This window comes from Prunus dulcis, chromosome 5, assembly GCF_902201215.1.
Source record: "Prunus dulcis chromosome 5, ALMONDv2, whole genome shotgun sequence".
Classification (NCBI taxonomy): Eukaryota; Viridiplantae; Streptophyta; class Magnoliopsida; order Rosales; family Rosaceae; genus Prunus; species Prunus dulcis.
Window position 1 is genome coordinate 7,028,315 of NC_047654.1, and position 18,274 is coordinate 7,046,588.

The 18,274-nt window shown below is 37.9% G+C and overlaps 3 protein-coding genes across 5 annotated transcripts; 1 reads left to right on the forward strand and 2 right to left on the reverse strand.

Annotated features, from left to right (window-relative positions):
- Window positions 1–964: 964 nt before the first annotated feature.
- On the forward strand, window positions 965–3,008 carry LOC117627061 (DNA-directed RNA polymerase III subunit rpc6-like). Its single transcript, XM_034358951.1, has 2 exons — window positions 965–1,194; window positions 2,032–3,008. Exon 2 carries the CDS (start codon window positions 2,041–2,043, stop codon window positions 2,749–2,751), a length of 711 nt encoding a protein of 236 aa, XP_034214842.1. The 5' UTR covers window positions 965–1,194; window positions 2,032–2,040; the 3' UTR covers window positions 2,752–3,008.
- Window positions 3,009–7,278: 4,270 nt separating this feature from the next.
- On the reverse strand, window positions 7,279–11,157 carry LOC117627058 (VAN3-binding protein-like). 3 transcript variants are annotated; one of them, XM_034358945.1, is made up of 7 exons: window positions 10,557–11,157; window positions 9,582–10,014; window positions 8,903–9,281; window positions 8,476–8,652; window positions 8,084–8,133; window positions 7,941–7,998; window positions 7,279–7,776 (listed from the first exon to the last, which is right to left on the reverse strand). In XM_034358945.1, the coding sequence occupies exons 2-7, from the start codon at window positions 9,846–9,848 to the stop codon at window positions 7,538–7,540; spliced, it is 1,170 nt and encodes a 389-aa protein (XP_034214836.1). In that variant the 5' UTR covers window positions 9,849–10,014; window positions 10,557–11,157; the 3' UTR covers window positions 7,279–7,537. The 3 variants fall into 3 exon arrangements, with proteins under 3 accessions (XP_034214836.1, XP_034214837.1, XP_034214838.1); XM_034358946.1 differs by lacking the exon at window positions 10,557–11,157 and adding an exon at window positions 10,202–10,328; XM_034358947.1 differs by lacking the exon at window positions 10,557–11,157 and adding an exon at window positions 10,103–10,219.
- A 3,078-nt stretch (window positions 11,158–14,235) lies between these two features.
- On the reverse strand, window positions 14,236–15,792 carry LOC117627060 (probable aquaporin TIP-type). Its single transcript, XM_034358950.1, has 3 exons — window positions 15,618–15,792; window positions 15,008–15,252; window positions 14,236–14,760 (listed from the first exon to the last, which is right to left on the reverse strand). Exons 1-3 carry the CDS (start codon window positions 15,742–15,744, stop codon window positions 14,386–14,388), a joined length of 747 nt encoding a protein of 248 aa, XP_034214841.1. The 5' UTR covers window positions 15,745–15,792; the 3' UTR covers window positions 14,236–14,385.
- Window positions 15,793–18,274: the final 2,482 nt, after the last annotated feature.

The following is an 18,274-nucleotide window of genomic DNA, read 5'->3' on the forward strand; positions in this document are numbered from 1 at the left end:
GTATTTTGTGTTTTCACCAGTTCTCATGGCAAAGGGCAATTACTATTCTTTCTTTTTTTTTCACAAATTTTTTTACCTCAATAATTAATTTGGATAATATTTTCGGATAAGATTTTCGGGTTCCTACGTGTCAATACTATTCATATCTCATAATCGGATAAAATTTTCAATTCAAATTTCATATAAATTTTTTAAAAAAAATTTCTAGTATTTATATAAAAAAATTCAATAAATTTTGGGTATTTTTTTTAAAAAAAATTCAGTATTTTATTGCAAAAAAATTGGCTACCGTTGGAGGAAAAAAAATCCGATTGGAGAGCCCAGACAACGCCACATGGCAACAGAAAAAAAAATTCAAATGAGTGGGCTGACGCCAGCCTGGCATCAGTAATGACATCAGCCCAGCCCTCGGGCTTGAGCTCGGGCTAAACTGGCCTGAGGGCCAGCCCGACTTCATGGGTCCCACTCCGTGGCGTCAGTAATGACATCAGCCCAGCCCTCGGGCTTGAGCTCGAGCTAAACTGGCCTGAGGGCCAGCCCGACTTCATGGTCCCACTCCCAACCCGAACTTGGGTTCCTCGCTGGAATTGGGTTTTTTTTTTTTTTCTCCCCCCAGCCTCTGGCTGGGCTTGCTGTTGGAGTTGCTCTTAGGGGTGGGCATAAAAACCAATAAATTGATTAAATCGACATAACCAACCCGAAAATTTGATTATTTGAAAAGAAAAAAAAGGAGTCAACGTCAAGAACCGACCCGACTCGATTGAGATCGGTTCAGGCGTCGGGTAAAAAAATTTCAATCGTTGGACCTGACCCGAACCACCTAGTATTTAATTATATATGTATGTGACACATGGCGTTGAATGATTGGTCCAGGGAAGAATTTATGGTGGGTTTGCTCGCACTAGATAGAAGCGCTCTCATAATTTTTTTCAGTATCCCTCACCTTCTCTCACTCGCGCGGCCTCTGTCTCTCTCTTCCCCCTCACCAAATCGGCGGCGACGTCGCCCTGCTCTCTCTATCTCCTCTCTCTCTCTCTCTCGCGCGCGCGCTTGCTCTCAGTCACTCTGCTCTCCTCTCTTCTCTTCTCTCTCTCTCGCTCTCACCCACATCGCGACGGCGACTGTCACCTTCTCAGACCCGCATCAGCGACCGCGAATCCCTCTGGCCGCCTCTATCCACCGCCAATCTCTCAGGTAATTTTGCATGTATTTTGTATGAATATATTAATCCTGCCAGTTTGGTAGGTTTCATTTGCTCATTTTACAAGTATGACATACAAAATGCAAGATGTCATTCCCCTAGACCATTACAATGTTCACATTTTCAATCGCAAGCATGCTTATCCAATATTTACATTCAGTGAGGAACTTACATTTCCTCCAGCAGACCTGAAAATGGAAGATAACATCCTAGCAGTGGGTTGAACATGAGCTGCTATGTATACATCATAGCCTTTAAGCAAGCCTTGGGGACTTGCTTTCGCTCTGAGAACTGCACCTCTTAACTCAGTTCTATATTTGAGCGCATATTCTCTGTCATCTAATATGTAAGATGATTCATCTGAAAAAAAGAAATCCAACAATGGGAAAAGAAAAAAAAAAGCTTAAGGTGTTACTAATACAACAAAACCATAGTCAATTCAACTCACCCACATATCTTCCTTGACGAAAGCTTTCTTTCAAGCAGCTGGGAGAAACTATCCAAGCTCTGCACAGCACAGAAAGCTCTATTGAATAAAATATATTTATAGGATAAACAATACTAGACTTTTCCTAATAAATTACGGCTATAAACAGAAGGATATTAACTTGTTTGAGTGTTTTTGTGTGCTATCTTTTCCTGTTTCTCTGCCACCAAAAGTAGTCTTTCTAATTTAAGTGAATACATTTTCGGATTTTATGTTTGTTGTATCTTATCCCATAGAAAGTAATGATTTAATTTGTTAACATCTCAGAAATAAACAAGTCATAGAGCTTTGTGATGTAAGCGTCAATAAAGTTTCTTCTGTTGTTTTCTTTACCCCTCGACAGGATCATAAGATGAGCAGACCTTCAGCACTCAAACGGAAACAGCCAGACTCTAGTTCTCCGTCGGAGTCTTTGACAGAGCATGAGAAAATCGTATATAGTGTAATCCGAAGCAAGCAAGATATGGGAATTTGGACACGAGACATGAAGAAAGAAGCGAACCTCCCAGACAATCTGGTTGGCAAATCCATAAAATCACTCCAAGCCAAGAACCTGATAAAAGAGGTTGTGAATGTCCAAAGCAAGGGGAGAAAGCATTATATGGCTGCAGAGTTTGAGCCCTCCAAGGAGTTAACTGGCGGGGATTGGTATTCTAATGGAACCCTCGATAAATATTACATATCCTGTGTAAAAGATGGGTTTGCAAAGATCATATATCAGCTCAAGGTTGCTACCTTGGAGGGAATTTCAGATGAAGTTAAAAAGAGCGGAATATTCAAAACTTCGTTCACAAAACAGCAAATTGAGGAGATTATGAGGGTTTTGGTTTTGGACAAACGAGTCACGGAAGTGAAGAGCACTGGGATGGGGGAGTTTGGTTCGTTTCCAGTTGGGAAAGTTTGCTATAAATCCACAAGCAAGGGAGGTAGTAAACGGGAACCCAAAGTAGGGGCCATGGCTTCCATTCCATGTGGAGTTTGTCCACGGATGAGTCAATGTACACCAGACGGTATTATTTCCCCAAGGACTTGTGTCTACTTCACCAAATGGTTGGATTTCTGAACTTCTTGTATGCAGGAACAATTGTTTGGTATGCTTTTGGAGGTTTTCTTCTTTTGTCCATGTGATGTACGGAGTCCTGCAGAAGCTTGATGCCTCAAAATTTTGCTTCTAAATCCTATATATGATGTTTAACGTCTTTGAGTACGTCTTTTTACCTGGTTTAACAAAGTTGGTTTCTGAATGTTTTTGGCTCAACCTGGTTTCCTATATTTTTTTTGTTTTTGTGTGCTCAATAATAATGTACCTAATCTTGTCAAGGTTTTTATCACAAATAGCCCTTGAAATCTGCGAAATACTTAATTTTAATCATTTTTGTTTTTGGCGATCAATGTCGTCCTCTATGTTTTGTCCAGTACACACTCAACCCCCTCCCCTATCGTAGCCACCAGCCCAACCACCATGTGCCGTAATCACCACCCTCTTTCTCTGTCTCCTCCCAATCCAAGCATCAACCTAGGCCCCCCTCTCTCCCTCTCCCTCTCCCTCTCTGTTTCTCTTTTATTTATTGATCTACATGTTTCTTTTTTAAAATTCTAAGGACATGCTTGATAACCATTTCAATTTCAATTTTAGTTTTCATTTTTTGTGCTAGAGTATAGAGGAAAAAGATGGAGGATGGAAGTGTGAGATTGAGATTGGAGATAGTATTGAGAGGGAAGATGGGAGGGGGCGGAGTAACAAAAGTGAAAACAATTTCAAATAAATTTCATTTTTTAGTTATTGTTTTCACTTTTGTTATTTCTTCTCCCTCCTATCCTCCTCTCTCATTCCCACTCCCGTTAGTTTTCACTTTAGTTAATCAGAAATTCTAATGGTGACTGGTGTGGTGGATTTTCTGCTAATATTGGGCTTGGTTCTGTGTTAGAGGCGGAAGTGTGGGCCATTCTTTATGGTTTGAGGCTTGCTAGCAATTCCAACTATTTTCCATGGATTGTGGAATCCGACTCTCAATTGGTTGTTGTGTTGGTGAATGCTTCTAGTTGTGATCCGTTACTCCTCTTTAGCCTTATCTCTTGTTGTAAAGCCCTCATGACGGGTGGGGTGTGTCGCATTGAACATGCCTTCAGGGAATGTAACTTTGCTGCTGATATGCTTGCTTCTATTGGGAGTGGTTTGGATGTGATAGCACGGTCAAAGGTGGCGGGAGTTGGTCGGAAAAACCCTCGAAAGTTTCGGTTTCGAAACAGCTTGTTTTGGGCTTCACTTTGGCTCGAATTTCTAATTTAATCGCTTGGAATCAAGGCTAGATATGGGTATGTATGGAAAGAGGAGAGAGAGGTGAAGAGTTTGCAAGTTGTGGCACTATTTTTGGTGGCCGGACGGCGGAGATATCTCCATCTGTAGTTGGCTGCTCATGAAGGAGGAGAGAGGCAGATTCGTGAGGGAGAGAGAAGAAAATTTTGGGTTTTTAAAGAAATATTTAGTCATATATCCATTCATAGCACTAATAATTAAGGGTGGGCACTCAAACTGACGAACAGGAAATCCGAGCCGAACTGCACCGAAAAAAAATTGAGTTGACCAAAAAGTCAACAATTGGTCAAAAATCGAACCAGACTGATTTTGAATTCGATTCCATGTCTTCAAAAATCGGACCGGGCCGAACCAAACCGGTCAAATTAAAAAAAAAAATCATTTTAATATATATTTATATTTAATGCTATATTTTTAATTTCATAACTTAAATATTTATTTTTATATGAAATTGAATAATTTGTTAATTTTCAAGTAAAAATAATAATATTTCAGTATTAAATAATAATTTTTATAATCCGGTTCAAAATTGAACCGGAATTGAAATCGGACAGGAACCAGTTCAACCCGAATCGAATAGTTTTTGAAATTTTTTATTAATATCGAACCGAACCAAACTGGATGAATAGTACTGGATCAGTTCTAATGTGAGGCAAAAATCGGTCCAACCCGAACCGTGTCCACCCCTACTAATAATATAGATAAACTCTAAACCATTTCATTTCTATAAACAAACCCAAAAAAAACCTCAAAAAATGACAACTTGCCATATTGAATTTAATTTTGATTATTAAATTACTTTGATACCCTATTGAATGTTTTGGCTATTTTTACGGAGTTTTGGGGTTTTTTTTTTTTTTTTTTTTTTGGGTCAACCATGAATTGGATTCCAAGCCAAAAGGCAACTGCAAGGAAATACACAGAAAGCAGAAACTGAGACAACTAGAGAATCTCCTTCATCTGAATCGCTACAATCCAGCAAAAGAAGGAAAACTCCAACTAAGGAGGACCTAGAAGACCATCAAACACCAAAACATGTAAGAGAGACAACAGTGGTTGAGTAACCTAGCTTTCCAGCTCCACTACTCGGCAAGCTATCGCTGCAGCCTCATGAGCTGCTCGATTTGAACTCCTTTGAACCCAATGCCAAAAAACACTTCTGAGCTGATCAGCTCTATGCTAGATAACCTCAATAGAAGGCCTGATAGTCCAAGCACGGTTCCTTATATCCCCATTGATCCCATCCACAAGGGTCTTTGAGTCAGATTTCACGTAGACATCACTATAGCCAAGATTGGCCGTAAGCTCCAGCCCCATGACAGCTGCTTCAGCCTCCACCTCAAGAGCAGAGTGACCCACTCGTGATGCAGCCAAGCCTCCTAGAAACTCCCCAACTGAATTTCGAATAACCACTCCAACACCAGCTTTTCTACCATTGCTTTTGCCAACTCCCATCAATATTAACTTTAACAAAACCCATAGGCGGCGGCTCCCACGAGCAAACCTCGCCAATTGAAGGGGAACGGCTCGTTACACTATTTGCATTACCTTGCCACACTTTCTAAAATTCCACCTTTGCCTTACTTGCTGTTTCAACCACTTTGCATGGATCAATTCTACAACCTTCCATGATAGCTTTGCATCTGGTCTTCCATATTTCCCAAAGAAAAAAGCTTAGCATAGTGAGCAGATCATGCTTTTCCATTTTTTATTCTGTTCTCAAGTCCAGAATATTATTCAGCCAAACATCTAGAGTGTTAAAGCTTTGAGTATCAATTCTTAACGTCATTGGAGATCCAAACCACACAGCTTGAGCCCAGGGGCAAAGAAATAGAGTGTGTTCGATGGCAGGAAGGATGAACCAGGTTGACCATTCACTAAGACAAAGAAAGAGACGGTTCTAATACACAACATAACCAATCTGATCCATCCTATCTGGAAACCAAGCTTTTGTAACAGAGCTTCAAGAAAATCTCACTCCACCCTATCATAAGCCTTGTTCATGTCAATTTTAATTCCCACTTCATACTTGCATACTTGTGACCTGCTCTCTTGAGCTTAAGATAATGAAAGGCTTCATGAGCTACAATCACATTATCATGAATCTAACGGTCAGCCAAGAAGGCATTTTGGGAATCAGAAACAAGGTGAGGCATGAGAGACTTTAACCGGTTGGCAAGTAGCTTGGACAAAATCTTGTACCAAGTGTTGCATAGACTGATTGGATAGAATATTAGCATTAACTGTTCCCTTTGGGGTTGGGCTTGTTTTAAGAGGTAAATGGAATCCACATTAGCATTTCCACCCAAAGGAACAGTTAATACTAATATTCTATCCAACATCTTACTGGTTAGTCCTAAAATTTTGGCTGACCACTCAGAAATAAAGGAATATGATGCACCAGTATCAACCAAAAGCTTAACTTGAGTGTTGGATAAAATAATCGTACTGTCAAGAGCAATTCCTTCTTCTTTGTCCCTGCCTTCCTGCCACGACGAACACTCGTCCTCCATTCCTTCCTGGTTGTGGATTTTCAGGTCTCCTACTTGGTCCTGTCTGGTTTCCTCTTGGTGGTGCTTATTGAGCAGGCCGAGCAGCCTGGTTTCTGGTGTCGTTTCTCAGCGACTGTTGTCGTGGTGCATTTGTTCCACCAGCTTGATTCCGATGTGGACAGTTAGGTCTAATGTGGCCTTCTTCGCCACACGCATTGCAGGTAGTGGTACGGTTCTTCTTTGGAGTTGGTCCCTTGCTACTAGAACCTTCATCTTTCTTTTCCCCAAAGCTCATTTTCTTGGAATTGTTTCTTCTTCGATCCTCAACTCTCCCCGAGTGTAGGTTTCTTCTCTGGCTTAAGAGATAGTCTTACCTAACAAGGGCTTATAAGGAGTTGGGTTACTCCCCCCATTGCCAATTGGTTTTGGGGTGGAACCTCAACTTTCTTCATTATTCACCATCTCTTGGTATGTTTGATCTCCTTGAGCTGTCACATGTCGGCAAATATCGTCCCCGAGGCCTTGTCGAAACCTCGTCGACTTCATTTCTTCGTCCGCCATTAAGGTAGGTGCAAAGCGTACTAGGTCAGTGAACTTTGCTATCCGTCATCTTGCCTTGTTCAAGGGTGAACAATTCCTAGATCTTTTTTTTTTTTCATGAGAACAATTCCTAGATCTTAGTTTGTTTAAAAGCGGTAGGAAAATACTGGTTGAGAAAGTATCTTTCAAACTCGTCCCAACTGATGTTACTTTATCGTAGACATGAAATAAAGTTTCTGGCTAATACAAAATCTGAGTTTGGAATCTGACTTTCATAGAACACACACAAAACTTCTCATGGCACTATGCACAAGCATTCATACGTGACCACGAAATTCGCATATCTTGTAGCGTATAAGAACAGAAAATCGTATCGTTCCCTAATGTCTTCGATTCCTTGTATAAATCTTCTTACTTGTAATAGAAGTATATTGCATTTGCATTATCAAAGGTCTTATCTGTCCTATGCTTGGACTCATATACACAAGTGCTGAAGTGACTCATATACTATTACTGATATTTAAAAATCCCAGAGAGTGCTCAGTTTCTTCAAAGTAGTTGACTCGACGAAGAAGATTTTTGATCCCATCAACCCATTTCTGCTTATGAACCTTGTTCTTGCACTTGAACTCTAGTAGACCCTGTCCAGTTTTGAGCCCGAAATAGACCTCTTCTGAAATTTCCCTTTCTTTCTTATACGGCCAAGCAGAAGTCTCATCACAGACTCCATAAACAACACCTAACACATGTACATTCAGAGATGAGAAATGCTTGCTAAAAAATATATCGGTCAACAAAATTTCTAAGAACAGTGCTGACTAGTTTCCAAAATCAGAGAGGAATGAAGAAAGAATAGTAGTGTAAATAGAACACACAATTTGTTAAAAAAGTCAATCAGCTTACTTTTATTTTTCTTGGAGAATGCTCCTCCAACATGTTTACGCTTGAGTTTAACTATAACCTGAAAAGACAAAGATAAAAGTCAGAAACTCAATTTTTCTATCCTACGCTTTCTCCTGATCATTCCTTCGACTAAATTTATTTACCTGAGATTTATTGTTGATATAGACAGAGACACGTTTCCATTGTAAAACACCTGTATACACCAATTTCATCAAAACCATATGAATTAGTTAAGTCCATTTGACACTTCCAGGTTTAACTGAATTCATGACTCAAGAGAAGCAACATCAAGTTTACAAGCACAGAGGAATTAATTAACGTAAACTTTTACGAACTGCAAGAATTAAAGCTTCTGGTACTTAATGTTTTGGATTTCTGTACAAAACTTTCCAATGTCAACGGAACTTATGAAATTACAAAGTTCGTGTCCTTACTAGAAGCCATGTGGTAGGCAACGCAATCTGTTTATATCATACGGGGTCTCTCACATAGTTAATATAGATGAATGAATCCTGTACTTGTTATATTAAGTTACCTTTTCCTGTAAGTTGCAGTAGTTCTCCAACACAGGGAGGATCCTGCTCCTCTACTTGACTATAAAAAGCACTAGCTGAAGGAATTTCAACCATTCCCCGATCATAGGGACTAATAGCAGCATTCTTTCTTGCTTCTTTCGGTAACCTTGATTTCAAAGCCGATTCCCCTCGCAAAGCTAAAGAAATACTTTGTATTACTTAATGATCAATGGCTTAAAACAACAGGAAGACGAGCGTGTCAATGTGCTTTTGATATATGTATGCACTGTCACTCATTGGCAAAAAGTGAACAAGCAAAACAATCAATTCATTACTTGGTAAATTTCTGTGCATATTATGATGATTCTTCACAAATTCTCTGAATCTTTTCATTTGAAAGCTGAAATTTTTGCTTTATTTTGTTTACTTTTAAATACGAGCAAGTACCTGTAGCAGCTGCTGCTGTAAGAGTCATAAGGTCACCAGGACTTTGAATGTCCACTGCTGATCTAACAGCAGATGCCACACGGTCATGATTAGCTCCGGCTAATTCAGCCATTTCAATGCAATGTGATGCCAGCAACTCTGTAGCCAAAGCCAAAGCCATGGTCGTTTTTGAGCCAGAACCACTGGAGTTTTCTGCTGCAGTTACAGCTGCCAAGGCTGCAGCAACTCCTGCAATGGAGACAGCAGAATGCACTCGTGCTCTTTCTACCCTTTCCTTATCTTTCTTCTTCACTGTGCTACTAGTGAACTCCTTATGGTGGAACCATTTGCCCATTGACTTCGTTCTCCGATTATTAACAGACTTTACAATCTTTCCTGTCTGCAAGAAAGAATCAGAACAATTAGAAACCAGAACTGAACCTGAAACCCAGACTTACAACCATTGATGGAATGTTATGGTGGAGGACAAAGGTATCAAGAAATACTTATTTTCAAGTAGCATAAGCACAAAATTCATTATCTAAAAGCTATCCCTCTCCTTAGTTTCATTTCATGAATACTTAGGCAATTCAATAGCAAGCCTTGAAGAAAGGGGAACAAAATTCAATATATTGTACGACCAAATTAGGAAAATACTGCACATGCATATATTCATTGGAGTTAAGGGAGACTAGCTTACCAGTTGTGGCACAACAGTTGCTTCTGGGAATTTGTCAGGACTTTTTTCAAGAGAAAATTGCTTCTGCTTTTGAGCAAGGGCCTTTGAGATTTCTGAAGCAGAAAGACTCCATGACCTTGACAAAAACTCCATAGGCTCCTGTGGTGTTTGTGGCTGAGGGATTGCAGGCAAGGTTGGCACTATTTTCATCTCCTCAGCTTCCTCTACATGTTGTAGCCCATGCAAAGAACCAGCACTCTTCCAAGCTGAAAAATAACCACTTTCCATTTCTTAATTTCAAGTTGTGTCTTTCTACAGACAGTTTTTTCAAATGTTCTAACTAATTAATCAGAAAAGCTTTTCTTCTTTCTTCTTTGTGATCATTGGTGGTGGTCAGTTATATATGCCTTTAGGTCCTCTCAAAATTTCCACAATTGATGGCTTTAGCCTGTTCCTGTGGATATCAATGAAGGTAAAAGTTAGCATATACTACAGTAGAAATACTTAAGATATCATTAAAAACAGAACAAAAAAGTTTCTACCAAATTGGTTTTGGTTGTTCTGCCAAAACAAAAGAAAGTCAGTGAACTGCAATGGAGACTGGTGTAACAAAAGCAACACTAAAATCTACTTCAGATTACCAAAAAATGAGGGTTAGTTTTGGATTGAATTTGGAAGCATACACCCTCTTCCTTCTTGAAGCAAAACTACTTTTCAAGTTCTGCTTTACAAAGCAAAATACTTCCAAATGCCAAAAACACATACTTAAATATTATAAAGTACCGGCAGAGTTTGGAAACTTCCACATACCCAAAAAATATATATATATTATAAAGCACCGCTCTCTCTCATATGTAGTAGAAAAAGACTGTTGGGAAACAATTAACAACAAAAACCCAATTGGGAATTTTGTAAAATGGGCTTGGATTTTGGAAATGGAGGCTTCATAAAAAATGAAAAACCCAAGTGAGAATTAGAAAGAGATTGATTGCTAACCTTCCAAATTTTCCAATCTTGAGAGCTCTATGCAAAGAACAAATCAACCCATTTCTTCTTGGCCAACAAAACTCTTATATATACACATTAAGGAGAGCCAGCCAGCCACACACAGAAACAGTGAGAGACAGAATATGTTACACGAACACATACAGGAACCTAGTGCTTTGAGCTCCCATGAATTCGGGTCGGGCTTACATTAAAAAAAAAAGGATTACGAACCAAAAACAAAGAAATGAAAATTATGAAATTAGGATTCACGAAACTCGAAAACTTGGAAACACAAACAGGGGACAAAACACAATCCTGGATAAGGGGGGGAATGGTTTCTTAACGCACGTACAGAAAAGCACCAGAGCCTATAAATATGATTAACAGCCCATAAGGGATGGATTAGACTATGAATGTTAATGTGTTAAGGTTAGAGGAAAGGACGAAAGTTGTGTTTTTTTTTCTTTTCTGTGGTGGATCAGCCGTGGCCAATAGCCATGCATGAAGGTTGACTGGACGGTGGGGACGGTTTGGGAGGCAGGGCGTTTCTTTTTTATCTCTCATATTCCCTTCCTTCTTCCTTCTTCCTAGGTCCTGGTCCTAGAATTTTCCCTACGCTGCCTTTTGCGGGCCACGCGTTGAGTGTTTGTTTGACTGGCTCAGATCAATTTCTTTTCTTTTTTTTTGCTTTTTTTTTATAATGACTTTAAAAAATAAAAAGGAGTAAGGATTTGTTTGGTACACCGTATTAGACTCTGGATAAAAATAAATGAAACCGCGTTCGAGAACGAAAAATGAAGGATTTGAACATGAAATCTCTTCTAACATTTAGAATAACTTTATCATCGTTTTGGCAAATAGAACAAGTTTAACAATGGCGGAAATAATAGTTGGTGAACCTTCGCCCAAGTTTAACAATAGAGCAGATGTCAAAATAGTCTTGTGCTAGACATTTTGGCAAGTATGTTTAAATGAAATCTCTTGATATTGGCTCATTAAATCTGCCAACAAGGAATGTGCGTGCGTGCCACGCAGGGTTAAGTTTGTTGCTTTAATAAAAGTTTAGAGTCTCATTTAACTTGAACTTTAGGTATCCAAACTGAAAAATCTATTGAACCCCTTCACGCAAGGCATAACATTTCATGACTTTTGAAATAATCGTCCAATCTTAAAGATAAAGTAGATTACTGTAACTTTCGAGAATAACATGAGATATGTCCATACTTTAAAGGGGAACCACGATAATTAAGCGTCAAATTAATGAAAGAATCAACGTATCATTGTTTAAAGCACCATAAAAGTTCGTAATGTTGAACTTAATACTTCCTAATGGCGACATTGCGAATTTTGTTATGCAGGATGCCAAGGGTAAGGTGATCACTTGCATTACTTCTTGTTTGTGAGGAGAGAATAACGCGATGATTTGGTCATCATGGTCAAGGTAGGCTGCTGTGCACATACCAAATGTCTCAGCTGAGGACATAGATCACTTATTAGCTCTATCTTTGCCATCCAAGACACCTAATATATTGAAGTATGGGTTGGATTTGGATATCCAACAAAAACATGTGCCACAATTGACAACTATGTTACACATTTATTAGAGAATGTCCCACTTGACAGCTATGTTTTTGGTAGCAAAAGCAACGCTTTTTTATTAGTTACATTGTCTTAGCCTCAGCTTCTGAATGGATATGTGATCACTTCTTAGTTCTTACCTACCAAAGATTCCAAAATCTATCAAATTTTGAAATTTTGTGGGATGGCACATATCAATTATCATGAAGGTATCCTATATATGTTCCCTCTTATATTCTTCTCCTTTCTTTTATGTATGATAGTGATGACATAGTTGATTGGGGTTTTCTAAAATATGTGGTGCCTTTGGGTTTCTTAAGGCTCTTTTATGTTGGGCGAGCATCTCTCATGTACCTCCCCATTGTAATGGGGTTGCTTACTGTTTGGCTCGCTTTGCTTCGTCTACTAAAAGTTACATTTGTTGGAATGAGAGTTCTCTTGTTATTTTTTTGTCGAAAAGTTCTCTTGTTCTTATTCAAGCCATTCTAATTGAGAATTGAAACAACTGTTAATTTTCTTCAATAAGATATTGTTTCTCAAGAAAAGCTTTACTTAATTAGGTCTATCTTTCCTCACCGTTTGTTATGCAAGAAATGCGCAATCTCATAAACCAAGAGAGTATTGTCCGAAATGTGCCAATCTAAAATGAAGGCACTCTAGAAAAGGGAAATAATATCAAGTAGCCATCATTTCAACCAATTCGCTAAAAATTTCGCCCCAAATTTGTTATAACATGTTACACAAACTGATTGGACCTTTACCTTAGGCATTAACACCATACGGTTGAAGTTTACTAGTTTTAAAAGTCTTTCTGGTGAGAGAAAAGTTGAAATGAAACTCATAAAAGTGACCCCAAATTTTAATTTTAAATTTTAAAAAATTTCTATATGCACAATCGGACTAATACATTGAGTTTTCACAATGATATCGAAAATTGATTATAGAATATATAAATTTTTATCAATAAATTTGTAGACATATTTTAATTAATATACCTCACCGTTGCTCATATACGCATGAATAGATGTATTTAGAGAAATATTAGCATCACTTATTCAGTTGGTTATATCTAAGATAATAACAAATTATTGATATATTATAAAACTCACATGCATAAGCGGTTCACATTGATCCCGCACGTGCAACATAATTCACTATGTTTAACAATCTTGTTCGAGGCAGTTCTCAAAAAATAAAGACAAATAACATTCTTGTTCGAATATTGATTTGATTAACCAATGACATTTTGATATAAAAAGTAAAACCAAAATGCAAATTCATATGGAAACAGAAACACTGAGAAAGCAAAAGGAATAAATATGGGCTGTCCTGTCACCTTCCACTACAACCTCCTTGACTTATCACCAAATTAGGTTTAACTTTACACACAACAGAAGAGATCAATGTCCACATCATAGAAAAAGAGTGGAAAAGGAAGCAGAGAAGACTAAAACCTATCGTTCTAAGTTGTAGTGCTATTTATCCTCTCATTACATAAAAAGTACAGCACTTTGCATCAAATAAAGCAGGGATAGTATAGTGGCCTCCCAACTTTAATATATCTGTTCAAATTTTGGACCCACACCCACCAAAGATAGAGACATACAAACAGTTGTGGTGAGAAATTCTTTTTTCTGGGTTAAGCATAAGTTGAAATTCAATATTGGTAGGGTTTATAACTTTAAATGGTGGAGAAATTGGCTTTGGTTAAAGTCGTTAAGAATATTTATTCATGTACTATGTTTTAAATTAGATTCCACACATTCTTATTATCGTTTGTATATAAATAAATAAAAAATTAGAAACAAACGGGGGAGCTTTCTATTATCTTTATACATAAAGAATTGAACTCTCGTTTTCTTCTATTTTCAAATCAACAACAACAATAACAACAAAACAAAAAAACTTTTCTTTAAATATTTGGACTTACTCGAAAAGTAATTGGAACATTTAAATTATAGTGACCATATTAGAGATTTCTAGATTAGGAGTTTAAAGTTTTTCCCTAAAAAACTATGTGAAATGCGGTAAAACCATAAAATGATGCACCACAATTCACAAAACTCATTTGATTTAGTATATGTACAATTCTTATTCACGGCTCAGAGTACTTTTTTTTTTTTTTTTTTTTTTTTTTTTTTTTTCTTCATGGAATTGATAAGTGCAATCGTAGGTACTCAACCCAAAAGCAACAATAAAGCCAACAAAAACAATAACAAAGCAAACAAGAAGAGAAACCCCAAAGCATAAGCATATCAAATTAAGCATAATCTTCAGCCGCGGGTACTGGGCTATAGGACCCAATGAAAATGTCACCATAGACGAGCCCGGCCAGCCCACCACCAATTAGTGGGCCGACCCAGTAGATCCAGTTGTCGGTGAAGTCTCCACTGGCAACGGCTGGGCCAAACGACCGAGCGGGGTTCATCGAGCCACCGCTGAATGGGCCGGCGGCGAGAATGTTGGCCCCAACAATGAACCCAATTGCAATGGGTGCTATGATTCCCAGTGAACCCTTCTTGGGGTCAGCAGCTGTGGCATAGACAGTGTAGACCAGAGCAAAGGTTATGATGATCTCAAATACCACTCCCTCAATTGCACCTACCCCTGAGGCAAGTGTATGGGTTGGCACATCCTGCCAAATCCAAAGCCATAAAATCCAAATCAGAAAACTGAATTTAAGAGATATCGAAACTGGAATTTAACATGTTATATTATCGGATTGAATATGTTACTTAGTTTATACAATAAAATAAACTTAATTTGGCCCAATTTGATTGAGTTTATACAATAAAATAAACTTAATTTGGCCCAATTTGATTGAGTTTTATTATGGTCGTTGTCTTTGGGTAAATTGTCATGTGATTATCTAAGAAATATACCAATTGAGTGACAAACTTGAGGAGAAAGCTGGCAACGATGGAGCCCAAGAGTTGGGCAATCCAGTAGAATATGCCAGTGAGGATGGTGATGTTGCCTCCAATGGCCAATCCAAGTGTGACAGCTGGGTTCAAATGGCCACCTGAGATGTTTGCAGCAATAGAGACCCCCACAAACAGTGCAAATGCATGGGCTATGGCCACCGCTACCAGGCCCGCAGGGTCCAAGGCTGCTGATGTCAGCTTACCTGCATACAAATAGTCATTGAATTATTTGCATAAAAATTCCACCATATCATGTATGAAACAAATTTTTAATTAATTACACTATTAAGCAATAATCATATTAGTCTATGCCATTTTATTCTTTTGTGCGTGACTGTCATGATTCAGATTTATAGTCTTGCAATATAAGCATTTGCTTGGCAAGCTGCTCTTTGTACCTGTAACTCATGACATCTTTTTATTCAAATGGTTTACATAAGTAATTTCATAAGTAAATCTATTTATAAAAAAAAGCGTTCTTCGCGCACACTTGTAAGGAAGTGCAAGTGTGAGGTCGATTTCGACACTCTTCATCTTGCGTAATTGCTTATACTTAAAGCTTGATTACCGTAAGCAATGGCAGATCCAACACCAGCAAACACAAAAAGAAGGGTGGCAATGAACTCAGCTAGATATGACTTGAGGGAGCCAACACTAAACGAGTCACCAAAGCTACCAAAAGCCAACTTCACCATTTTTGCTCACTTGAAAATCAAAAGAAAGAGAAGCAAAAACTAGTTTGAGTTTAGTGGATGCTCTTCACATTCTCTGAGCATCAACTTTATATATAGGGCTTAGAAATATACCAGGCTATGCAAGAAGGGCCAATACTGCCGGCGCCAACCCTATGTGCATGGGACCCTATGAGCCGCTGGCACCGTCTGATTGCATGCCGACCAACCGCCAGATCATTTTTAAATTTTTGGAAAGAGTTTGTATAATAAAGAGGCATTATGAGGATACGACAACTAAATTAATGAACCGACATTAAGTATTATAACTGTTTTAAGGAGATAAGAATGTTAATTCCGATGGAACATTTGATTATCAGCCATGGGCACCAACCACTACCTTACAATAGAAATTGATTTTATAGAGGAATGATGATCATGTCGTTTTCCTTCGATTGTAAATCTTTTAAAATGTTGTAGGTGATGTTGATGTACAATACAAACATTAACATGAAGAAAAGTAGAAATGTTAACATGATTTGTTATCGCTTCGTGTTTATTGTTTAAAGTAAGTCAAGTTTAACATTAATTCTCGAGCTAAAATTATGAGGTGACAATAAATTTATATAAGGATTCTCTCTCTCGAAGCAAATTCCTTACCATTCTCTCTTAATAATTATCAATCTCAACTTGGCATACTACGGTTTCGTTTGGTTAGTAAAAAACCCATGATAATGCTAGGAAAGTAATTAGGAAATACCGTTTTATTTCCTTTTCCATGTTTGGTTTGAGTATGAATATAAAATAAAGTTGGTTTAATTTTTCAATTATACTGATATGAAATTAAATAAAAAGAATACATTTAATGTTATATTGTAATTCTAAATTGTTAATGATGACAAAATAGTCATGAAAATTCGCATATAATGTTGGCCTAATTTCCTATGAGAAGGGAAAATGAAACTCAAGGGGGGAGGAGGATGGTTACATTTTCCCCCCATTTTTCCCATGTGCTAGAAGCAACTATTTCTCATGCCAAGACTTCCCAAACATAGAAAAGCAATTGATTTTCCATCCACAAACCTCCCTTCTCATACCAAACGCATCCTAAGAAAAAAAAAAACAAAAAACAAAAAACACTCGAGTATAACATGGTACTTGTTGGGTTGAGGACTTGAGGTCAGCTAGAATATTACTCAAACAAATATATGGAAATTTGAGTTATACTAGTTTTAATTTGCACTGCGGCAGTACTAGTTTTAATTCTCAACTACTTTAGGAATCCAGTGTGATAATTGAAGAAGCAGCTTCTCGACTTTCGAGTTGAGGCATGATTTGGCATTTTATAATGAACAATTATGATGGTGCTTATGTTATTTTATTGTTGTTTCATGGTTAATTAATTATTGTGCTTGAGCTTTTCCAGTTAAGAAATCATTTAAAACCAAGTTTGGTCCATATCACTATTTGTTAATGGGTTATCTACCGTAGACATACATGAATTTGGCCTCCAGTTGCAATTAGGTCCGTAAATTTTTTTTTTGTGGTAATTACATCCGTTAACTCGATAAATAGTTCCAATTGGATCCTACCGTCCAACTCTGTCAATTTATTTATCAAAGTAAGAGGGTAAAAGCGTCCTTTTAGGTTCTTCATCCATCATTGACCCCAACTCCACCTTCTTCATCAATCATCAACCCTAACAACCCCACTTTCATCTTCACAAGTTTCAAATACACATCCATATCAAACAGTTTGTGATTGGTAGAAACCATATAGGATTTACTTGGCTCTATTTACAGATGCACAAAGGGGATTAATTGTTGGCTTGACTTGTGGATATTGACTTACTTTCCTTACACACCAAGAATTCCTATTATAATTGTAATTGATTTACTTTAATTCCTGATTTCTTACTGTAAATGGATTTAGGAATTTATTATTTACTTGCCCATTCAGGTTTTGTTGTATTATAAATATGACCTTCTACAAGGAGAAGAATACACAGAAAATTCTCACAAACAAATATTCTCTCATAGTTTTCATATTCTAGCATATGGGGATCAAGTTTGCTTCGTTGTGTTTTTTTGGATTATGCCACTCATCAGAAAGGCTACCGATGTTATCACCCTCCTACTCGGCGAACCTATGTCACTTTGGATGTCACCTTTCTGGAATCAGATATGTTCTTCTATGACCCAGCATCCAATTCTACTCTTCAGGGGAGATACCGAGTGAAGAGCTCAATTGGAGCAGCTTGGAAAATGAGGATATTCATCTATGCATGAAGATTGCTCTCGGCCAAGAAACAATAACAATCGATCGTCCCGAGTCTAGCACGTGCGAATGCTCTCTGCCAAACAACGATCGATCACCTAACCCTTGCGAAGATGTTTTTGATTCGAGTCATACTCTTACAGACAACTCAGAACAACAAGATGAAGACCCCCCTCTCATTCAACAGTACCAACGGACCAATCTCCTGAGAATATCTTTGATGTAAATACTCCTACTAGACTTGTGCATTTAGAGGATAAAACTACTGGATATCAAT

Coding starts and splice junctions, on each gene's coding strand:
- LOC117627061 (XM_034358951.1), top strand. CDS start 2,041: ATGAGCAGACCTTCAGCACTCAAACGGAAACAGCCAGACTCTAGTTCT.
- LOC117627058 (XM_034358945.1), bottom strand. CDS start 9,848: ATGGAAAGTGGTTATTTTTCAGCTTGGAAGAGTGCTGGTTCTTTGCAT. Junction 9,282..9,581: donor CAACTGTTGTGCCACAACTG/GTAAGCTAGTCT, acceptor TCTTTCTTGCAG/ACAGGAAAGATTGTAAAGTC. Junction 8,134..8,475: donor ACTGCAACTTACAGGAAAAG/GTAACTTAATAT, acceptor TGGTGTATACAG/GTGTTTTACAATGGAAACGT.
- LOC117627060 (XM_034358950.1), bottom strand. CDS start 15,744: ATGGTGAAGTTGGCTTTTGGTAGCTTTGGTGACTCGTTTAGTGTTGGC. Junction 15,253..15,617: donor TGGATCTGCCATTGCTTACG/GTAATCAAGCTT, acceptor ATTTGTATGCAG/GTAAGCTGACATCAGCAGCC. Junction 14,761..15,007: donor TCAAGTTTGTCACTCAATTG/GTATATTTCTTA, acceptor TGGATTTGGCAG/GATGTGCCAACCCATACACT.